Source organism: Dufourea novaeangliae, unplaced genomic scaffold (genome assembly GCF_001272555.1).
Source record: "Dufourea novaeangliae isolate 0120121106 unplaced genomic scaffold, ASM127255v1 scaffold63, whole genome shotgun sequence".
In the NCBI taxonomy this organism is placed as follows: Eukaryota; Metazoa; Arthropoda; class Insecta; order Hymenoptera; family Halictidae; genus Dufourea; species Dufourea novaeangliae.
Genome location: NW_015373939.1, coordinates 33,643 through 43,197, shown reverse-complemented (window position 1 = coordinate 43,197; position 9,555 = coordinate 33,643). Strand labels below are relative to the sequence as shown.

Genomic DNA, 9,555 nt, shown 5'->3' with positions numbered 1-9,555 from the left:
GTATGATTAAAAGGATTACAACTGAAAGTAATATTTTCAAAATTTCATGGTAATATGTGTATTTATATTTTCAGGTCTACAAGTTAAATAAAACTGTTACATTATGATTGAGAAATACAAACATTTAAATAGACAAGTCCTTAAAACTATGTACTTCAAAATGAAGCTTGTAATTATACACTAATAAATAGATTTCTTTGGCACATGAATTCACTTTTACTTACTTACTTTACTTCTATAGCTATAGAAAAATAGAACTTTTGCTATTATTACAAAATCAAGTATCTAAAATTTATATTCTGCGCTACATATTTTATTGTTTTTACATCCTTATATTTTTTATTATTAACATAATAATACTTTGTTACATGGAAAATATTATAAAATTGTCTTTTAAATGCTGACTGATTTAATGTCAAATATAAGATTGCATTCTGTATTAACTAAACACATGAAATACATAAATATGCCATATATTTTAAATTATTTAAATTTTCACTTCATTCAGGTTTTAGAATTTTTGTATGACATATATGTGCATTTGTACTTTGAAATATAAGATAATGAGGCACTGTGTATACACTGTTGTTATGATTTTGAAATGAATTCACAAAATCCAAAATATGTAATGGCTATATTGTTTGAAATGTATTTATACCGATTGCATTACTTTGATTACTTTGTCCATGTGTATATATAATCACAGACGAGATATAAGAATAGACCTAACATGCAATGTAATTTTATATCCCATGCTTCGGGGGTATCAGAAGCTCTTGTACCATTTCAGTATTCAATTCCTTGATAGCGAAACCGTAACAATAATGTATGTATGTATGTATCGCTATATCCGCTATATGCAGTCACGGGGTGTGTGTGCTGTGCGACATCACCGTGTCGAACGTAGAACGTAGTTCCTCAAGTCGAAAACTTTTATGTGGAGTGGGCTCGAACCGTTCAAAGCAGCGTGATTTTCGTGGGATACCAAGCAACACCAAGTCACATAAAATATTAGGTCTAATCTTATATCTCGTTTTTGATATTATGCATTTCACGCGAAAATGTTCTTGTAATCACTTTATATACTCTTATAAAATGATACTGTTTAATAACTTTATTATCTGCATAGAGTCTTAATACTGTTGAAAATATATTAATTATTACAGTAATTTATAAATAATTGGATTCAGAAATTCTTTGGTTTATATTAGGACTTTTTTCTAATTATATGTCATATGATTAACGGAACACATCAAAATATTATAATTTAGACATTAAAATTTCTGACACATTTCTAGGAGAAGTTTTGAATTGAAAAACCTCTTTTGGACACAAGCACTAATGTCAGTAATATTGTATATACAGTCTTAATGTTAAAATATTTGTAAACTAAAGATTTTGTAACTTTCTTCATTATCCATTTCTTTCTTACTACTTCTGTATTAAAAATTTTGTTTCTTATTTCTCAGCCAACATTATTACATTGCAGAATATCTTTCAGTCAATATGAAAGAACAAATTTTGTGTATTAACTGATGTCCTACATGATATATGATGCACAATGGTAATTGTTTTTATAGCAATTACTATCATTAATTATAAAACAAGTGTTGCCCCGTGTTACTGTGATTGGATTTAAATTCTATATCCTTGACATTGAAGATCTTTTTTTGTCTTTTTTTTAAAATTAAAGTCTTTAGTATGTTTCAATTTCATACTTACATAAATATTGTATGGATTTTAAGTACATTCACAGAAGTCTTAAAGTAACAAATAAATAAATACTTAAAGTTAGTACTTGAACTTACTCACACTGAAAAGCATAATTTAAAATTTTATAACCTATGCTTTTGTTTTAAGAAATGAGCACTCCATCGCCAGTACCATCCCATTTCTAGTTGATTGAAACCAGTACTGAAAAATGATAGCACTATAAAGAAAGTTGAAAGAATCAATGCCCACAATTGGAACAATGGTGAAATAATGAGCAAAACTACTGCAGCACCTGAAGTTAATAAAATTCTTTGATACATATAAATATACAAGAAACATTAATATAAATTTAAGTATTAATGATACAATATTACCTGTTAAGATGCTCCAAAATCCTAATGCAACATGTAAAGGAAGAATGTTTGTCAATGGCCAAATTTCAGTAGAAAAAGATTTCTTTTCATAAAATTCCTTTAATACTTCTTCTTTACTGTACCATCTTTTTTCTAACCAACGTCTTAATGAGGCATCATGTGTTGGCATATCAGATGATGGTATCCTTTTAATATGAAAATGTACCTCTTGTGGCATTTTTCCTTTGATTAAATCTAGTTCAGACTGTGGAACATAGTCAGGGTACGCGATCGTTAAGTCATAAACCGAGTCGAGGTAATTTGCTTGCTGAAGATGATGAACTAAATAACTAAATCCTGTAGTCTTTGGATGAAGAGTAAAAGAATATTCCGGGAGCATATGTTTCAAAGCATATCTGTCTGACTTTTCTTTGCTACCCTTTGTTAAATCTGTTCCTTCCGGAAATATTAGTAATTGGGAACGTCTATCCAATGCTACTAAATAATTAAGGGTACGTGACAATCGATTTTGATCTTCTTCCCATCGACGTGTTATATAAAGGAAGCCGTTCATTTGCATTATCCATCCTGTTATACAATACTTCTTTAAAATTCTCTAATTTTGTGAGCACAATGCTTTTTTTTAGAAAATAAGAAGGAGTGACATTATTATTAATGTTTTAAAATTTGAAAATAATGTTTGAAATTAACTTTAACAATTTATGACTTACAAGGAAAGACACGAAAGTGTCCCCCTCCGATTTTTCACAAAAATAAGGGATACGTATTTTTTTTATCGGCTGAGACGCGACTTTAAGGGGTGAAACAACTCTCGAAGTTTCGATCAAAAATTTTTTTGTTATCAAAAAATTATAGTTTGGACAATTTGTTAGTACCATATTATTCTACATAAAAAACCACAAACCTCATCCATTAGAAGTTTTCATGTACATATCTCCTCTGGTTTTCGATATAGTAGTTTTACATCGAAACTTCGAGGGATGGTTTTACCTCTTAAAGTCACGTTGCAGCCGATAAAAAAAATACGTATCCCTTATTTTTGACTGCTTAACAGACATACGAAGTTTCATCAAAATCGGAGGGGGACACTACCGTGCCTTCCCTTGTTAATATCTAGTAGAATGACAAACGTTTTTAAAGAAACTGTGCTTTCTAAAATTCTCTATACAAATATTACAAAATTATATATATTTTAGAAATAGAACATTATGATATGTTTGCTTGTGTGCTTCAACTATTAATATTCTCTATTGTTAATATCATATTACCTGGACCTGGAATGTGTCGTATAGGATCCTTTAAAACAAATTTTAATCTATGAGTTGCTACACTAGGCAAACATGCTTGATACATTGCTGCCCACAAAAAGTTCCAATCTACTCGTGTCCTGTGATTCATCACAAGTATGGCAGATTCATCTGGAGATATATGATCGCCTGATACAACAATTTTTACACCAAACACCTTTAAAAGAGCCTAAAATATTCAAACAATACGGTCATTATAAAATTTATGTTATAATAATGGTAAATAATTAAAGGAAAAAAAGTATGAAATTATTTTTACTTACAGTAGAATAAAGTTCCCAACAGGAAAATAAAAAATCGTTACATTTTCGAAACTTTGATGGACTAAAGAATAACAGTGGTAACATAGGACAAGCAATAAATAAAAAGCCAGCCATTACACTGCCGTACCATAGTGCACAGTATAAAGTACCACGTAAAAGTCCACGCATCACAAGAGTATGTTTTAAATAGCTGAAATAACATAATATGCAGTATATATGCATTATTTTGCATACAAATTTTTCATCTGTATCTTCTTAAATATCTGTGTAAGGAATACTTATTTTCTAACTACTTATATATCATTAGTATTACAATTACCAGTACTTTTTATAATAACCCTGTAGAAGGCATACTTCATGACAGTAAAATATTCATTTAAATTTCAATTTTAACACAAACAATGTGTAATTTTATTTTGAAACAATACTATAAATAACTTATACCTATTTTACAGAAAATGAAAAGAAAATGCCTATTTTCTCTTAATAATAATGTAAATTACATTGAAAATCAAAAAATCTGCACATGTAATTGTATTTTGAATAATAGAGTTTACCTTATCATGTATATGATCTGATGGACCCAAGGTTTCAATGTTAACTAGCTGTTTCAGAAATGTTTTCTCTGGCTTCCCTTCTATCTTACTAGAAGGGCTTCTCTGTGCTTCACCCCTTCTACCCCATTCTCCACCCAGTAGACACTGAGTTCTGGGATGCTGTGAGGACCATTATTGATCTGTTAAAACAGGGAGAAAATTCATAATTGTCAATAAAATATTGATTTCTTTCTTCATAATTTTATTTTAAGCATTGCAGTAAGTATACACTCCATTTTTAAATATTGTGAGAGGAAAATATAAATTGTTATGCAAATATTGATTACTTGTTTTTATCACTCAAAGCATTGTAGTATTATAGTTCTGTTTCATTATATCAAAAACTTTGAAATAGTCATCATCAAATTAATATGTAATACGGTATTGTAATTTTTTCTGAATACAGCATTTAAGTTGACAAAAATACAACGATTGCAACATGTTAAAAGAAATCGTGTATTAATGTAAATAAAAGAATTACTTATCAATTAAATTAAATTCCAACTACTGGCAGTTTTATAAATATTGTTAGCTTTATAGGTCTTGAATGATATAGAATATAGAATATTTGTTAAGAAGTACTAGATACATCAGTACTCATTGTATAGATTACATTATAAAAGTACCAATAATATACAGTTTTAACAAATCCATCAGATAAATGGCATATTAACATGTTAAGCGCCGTGTAGATCACCGGTCGCCGACAGAAACTTTTCGCTCAAGCCGCGCCGGTCATCCATGACTGATGCCATGAAATATAAAAATACTTTACTATTTAAAAATAAAAATACTAAGATTATGAAAACAGTAGAAATGTAGCCCAAATTTTAGTAATATTAATGAATACAATACTTATTGTAATGGAGTTTGTTGGAATATGAGAAGCAGAGATGATCTTTTCTATCGGAATTATCACAAAATGTTACTGTCGTATTCAAACCTCTAGAACTTTTTTTCCAAATCGTTTCGAATGTCGTCGTTAACAATTCGTGTACAATATTTAACTTCAGATACTCTTCCACCTTGTTGTGTAACTAGTGATGCAATTTTCGACGTTTATTTATATTATCACTACTTACAGTAAATCCTTAATGAGTGTTCGCTGGCTCCACAACACTGACTATTAAATCTTTCATAAACTAATGGCTATATGTGATTGTGGCAAATATTATTGCTTCTAAATTCCACGCTCTATCACTGTGCTAAACGTAATTATAAAGTTAGCGTTATACTTGGGGACCTCGCCTTGTCTGTGCCCGAGGAGTCTTCAAATACTCATTGAGGATTTATTGTAGTGGTATTACGTACCGTGAATGAAAAAGCCAATAAAATTGACTTAGTGCTTAACGCCTTAACAAAAGTATAAACATGCATAGTTCAAATTATTTATACTTTAAATTTCTTAAAATTCATTGGAATTTAATTATACAACAAAATTGCGACGCCTGATAAACGTAAATAGTGAATATTAACATCAATAAAGTTTATGGTTTTTTTAACATGTAACTAAACTCAGCATCAGTTGACATACGTATATAAGTATAAAATATATGACAAAATGTATAAAAAAAATATAGAATCTTAATTATTCACAAAATTTTGTACCACTACCATATACACAAGATACCCTCTATTATAACTTAATCATAATTAAAATTTTTACAAAGTAATGATACTCATTAAAGTACATGAAATGTTTCTTTAGTATCTGCGTTTCATATTACGTAATAATTTGTTATAAACTATTTAACAATGCTGTTTACATTAGCCTATAATGAGCCACAATTTTTATTTATATGTATGTTTATGCTTTATTCATATTATATATATGCATATATCTATATATTTATGATCTTAATACATATCATACATGTGTGCGTGTGTGCGTGCGCGCGTGTGTGTGTACGCATACACACACATATATAAATATGTATTGAGTACCAATCAGATATATAAATACATTATTTCTTGCTATCAACAGTATCCCGAATAATTCTTTAGAAGAGTTTTCGCTTCAGCATGTACTTTTTCATCTGCAGTTATCGATACCGGCTGATTCAAGATTTCGACCAGGCAATTAATCGCGTTTGAATATTGCTGTAGAGCGATGTGACATTTACTAATGTACAATTGTGTCTGCAGGGTATTATTTCCAAGTTTAACTGCCGTTTCAAAACAAACAAGTGCTTCATCATGCGAAGCACGAAATTCAGCAAATAATGTTGCTGCTACCTGTAATATTAAAACACAATGTATCAGCTGCAAAAAAAAATATTTTCAATGCATTATAATTATTTAATATACTAAATCAAAAGATAAACCTTTTTTTCAAGCCAACTTAAATTTGCGATTTCAAACTTAAATCTTCCTAGGAGGTAATGTAATTCGTTATCATCAGGCTGTATTTCTAAAGCCATTACTACATACTTCTTAAAACGAACACCATTTCTTATTCTGTCTGCTGTTGATAAGTAATCTCCATTTAAGCCTATTAGTATAGCATACCACTTGTATAAATCAGCGTTTTGAATGTCAATAAGTTTTTCACAATGTTGAATTCCTTTAACAATAAAATATTATGTATCATTGTGCTATTTTGCAATAAATCAATCTATATTGCAAATCATGTTTGTACATACCTTCAACAATTATCATTCTTCTACGATCTGAATTATCTATAGTCTCTGCATATTCATAACAAGCTCTTGCAAACCTCCATATTACATTTACATCATCTTGATGAGATTTTACCAATGTCTGTAACTTATTATAAGTCTGGATATTAAAATCTCCATTTGTTTCCTTGTCAATGTCCGCAAGGATTAAATCCAATTGGTTTAGGTCCTCTGAGGTCCTGTATTATTGAACATATAATCTCTTCTTCTGCACTTTTGAAACAATTTTACTTGTCAAAGTGTAATTTTGTTAATTAAACTCTAATTTTCCAAATTACTATAAATAATCATACTTGAATCACAAAGTAAATGATATAAGTCAACTATTCTTAAGATGTTTCTTGAGAAAGTGGATTCACATGTTTACTAAAATAAATGATAAATTCTCATACTTGTTATTCTTCGAAGCATAACACATTTACATTATATTTATTTCTAACGTTAAACGAACCTGATATAATTTTCACCAACAGTACTTTCACTATCAGAACAGTCATAAAATTCATCATCTCCAATGTCTGTATCTGCTATTGAAAAAGCATCAATATCTGTTTCATTGTCAGTTGCAGTATATGTACTATCATTAGAAGTAAATCTTCTTGAAACTTTTCGTTTCCTCTTCTGTTGACTCTGCTGCAACCTTGAAAAACATAAATAAATAATTTAACTGTTTAATTTCAATAATCATTATGACTTTACAAATGTAAATTAAAATAATGACTGTATGCACTATATAAAAATATGTTACCTTAATGCTTCTAATTCTGCTTGCAATTCAGCAATTCTTTTGTTTGCAGAATTTAAATTAGAAACTGCAGTTGTGTGTTGCTGATTTTCTAAAATTTTATGATAAAGAAAAATACCAGCTGCACTTACAACACCAACAGTTACACCAATAGCAGCAGCAATTAGACTGCTATTGTGTAGATTGTTCATGATTCTGCAAACACAATTAGAAAATCAAAGTATATACATATTTCAAATATAATTATTTATTTACAGAAGCAAGGGTACATACATATTAATAAAAGAATACTGTAGATTTACAATTGAAATAAATGCATCAACAAATCGTTGTTTTCTCAATTGCTTTTGTACGTCGAGTCCCAGATTGCATGAACTTTTCACATTAATTATTCGTCGAAAACATAATAACGATATATATAAGGTAAGTACCGAATTATTTGAATATCATTTATAAAATATTTTCCTTAATTAAGGAAGGCAAAGGTTAAATATCTGTGTAGTAAATCATATCATGTACCCGAAATTGGACAGACGTATGATCCGGCATATTATAAATATTACAACTTAAATTGTTAAATAATGACCTAACTCCATTATTTAACTATTCCAGTGATTCACCACTTTCCCTGCAAGTTCCAAGTACAAGATTATAAAAAATCTATACCACAAATCGTAAAGATTCTTTACTAATAACGTTTTCATAAAGCATCTATTTGAATATATAATAATATACATATGTATAAGAAATATAAGTACTTACTGAGTATAACCAAATATACCCGGTATACCCATGGAGTGCCATGTGACATGGACATAGGAATTAATAGGAATGGATACTAATACCAGTCAGTGATGCCAGAATCGTAGAACTTGGTTCTCCCATTATGACCTACCGGCGTCTCCCGCTTTACTTCCACCGTTCTGACTAGAGATGGCGTGCAAAATCACTAACGGTGATTTATCACAGTGATCGCCGAATCACGGTCACGGTCGTGATTTAACTTCATTCACGACCGTGATTGCGATTTTTTTATCTTGAGTGAATTTGCTCACTGCGATCGTAAGTCCTTGATCTTTAAACAGAAAAACGTATTCAATATGATTTTACGATGAATTACATTACTATTCGTGTTTGTAAAAATCAGTAGAAAAAACATGAAATTCTAAAAGAATGATTTGCTAGGTAACATGTAGATTATAATTTATAATTATTAATTTAATCATTATTCTTCATTGTTTCTAATTATTCCTTCACTTTATACGATATAACTCGAATTTTTATTTTGATGTCGTTAATATAAAATATACAGATTATGTGTCGTGTCTAAAGAACTGTTAGGTTCCTCCACCAATCAGAAACGATCACGAGAAATCACGAATCACTGTGAAAAATCACCGTGATTGGGAACGAACGTGATCGAATCACGAGTGATTCACAAGTAACAGTTCACGTCATCTGTAGTTCTGACCATAGACATATATAGACGGAGCATGAACTGAGCGGGGGAGTAAGATTCGCGGTAAGGGGGGTGGTTAGTTATAAATCGGATAACTACGTTCCTTTTCGGTGCTTTTCGGTATGCTATGAGAGATTAAAAGAATATACTTATTATACGTTAAAAATTCCGTATGTCATGTAGTTTGTATAGATATATGTATTTAACAAAATTAATAAATAGTATAAAGCATTAAATAATAGTACGGCATACAGCCCACCAGCTATTAATAACGGGCCGAATCGAGCCGAATGCATCCGAAACTAACCGACGTATATCTAATGACCGCTGTCACAGTCGACTCTAGTACTAGCCGTGTTGAAGGTAAAAATGGCAACAATGCGGGAGTCCGGCTTCAATACCTTTTTTTTTTTTTTTTTT

The 9,555-nt window shown here is 30.0% G+C and overlaps 2 protein-coding genes across 2 annotated transcripts; both read right to left on the bottom strand.

Moving 5' to 3' along the window:
- Window positions 1-1,835: 1,835 nt before the first annotated feature.
- LOC107185619 (lysocardiolipin acyltransferase 1-like) lies at window positions 1,836-3,825 on the bottom strand. The gene is made up of 4 exons (XM_015573344.1): window positions 3,658-3,825; window positions 3,356-3,563; window positions 2,088-2,654; window positions 1,836-2,005 (listed from the first exon to the last, which is right to left on the bottom strand). Exons 1-4 carry the CDS (start codon window positions 3,823-3,825, stop codon window positions 1,836-1,838), a joined length of 1,113 nt encoding a protein of 370 aa, XP_015428830.1.
- A 2,405-nt stretch (window positions 3,826-6,230) lies between these two features.
- Window positions 6,231-8,210, bottom strand: LOC107185618 (regulator of microtubule dynamics protein 1-like). The gene is made up of 7 exons (XM_015573343.1): window positions 8,196-8,210; window positions 7,950-8,051; window positions 7,680-7,871; window positions 7,383-7,571; window positions 6,896-7,110; window positions 6,578-6,816; window positions 6,231-6,488 (listed from the first exon to the last, which is right to left on the bottom strand). The coding sequence occupies exons 3-7, from the start codon at window positions 7,865-7,867 to the stop codon at window positions 6,231-6,233; spliced, it is 1,089 nt and encodes a 362-aa protein (XP_015428829.1). The 5' UTR covers window positions 7,868-7,871; window positions 7,950-8,051; window positions 8,196-8,210.
- Between the last annotated feature and the right edge of the window lie 1,345 nt (window positions 8,211-9,555).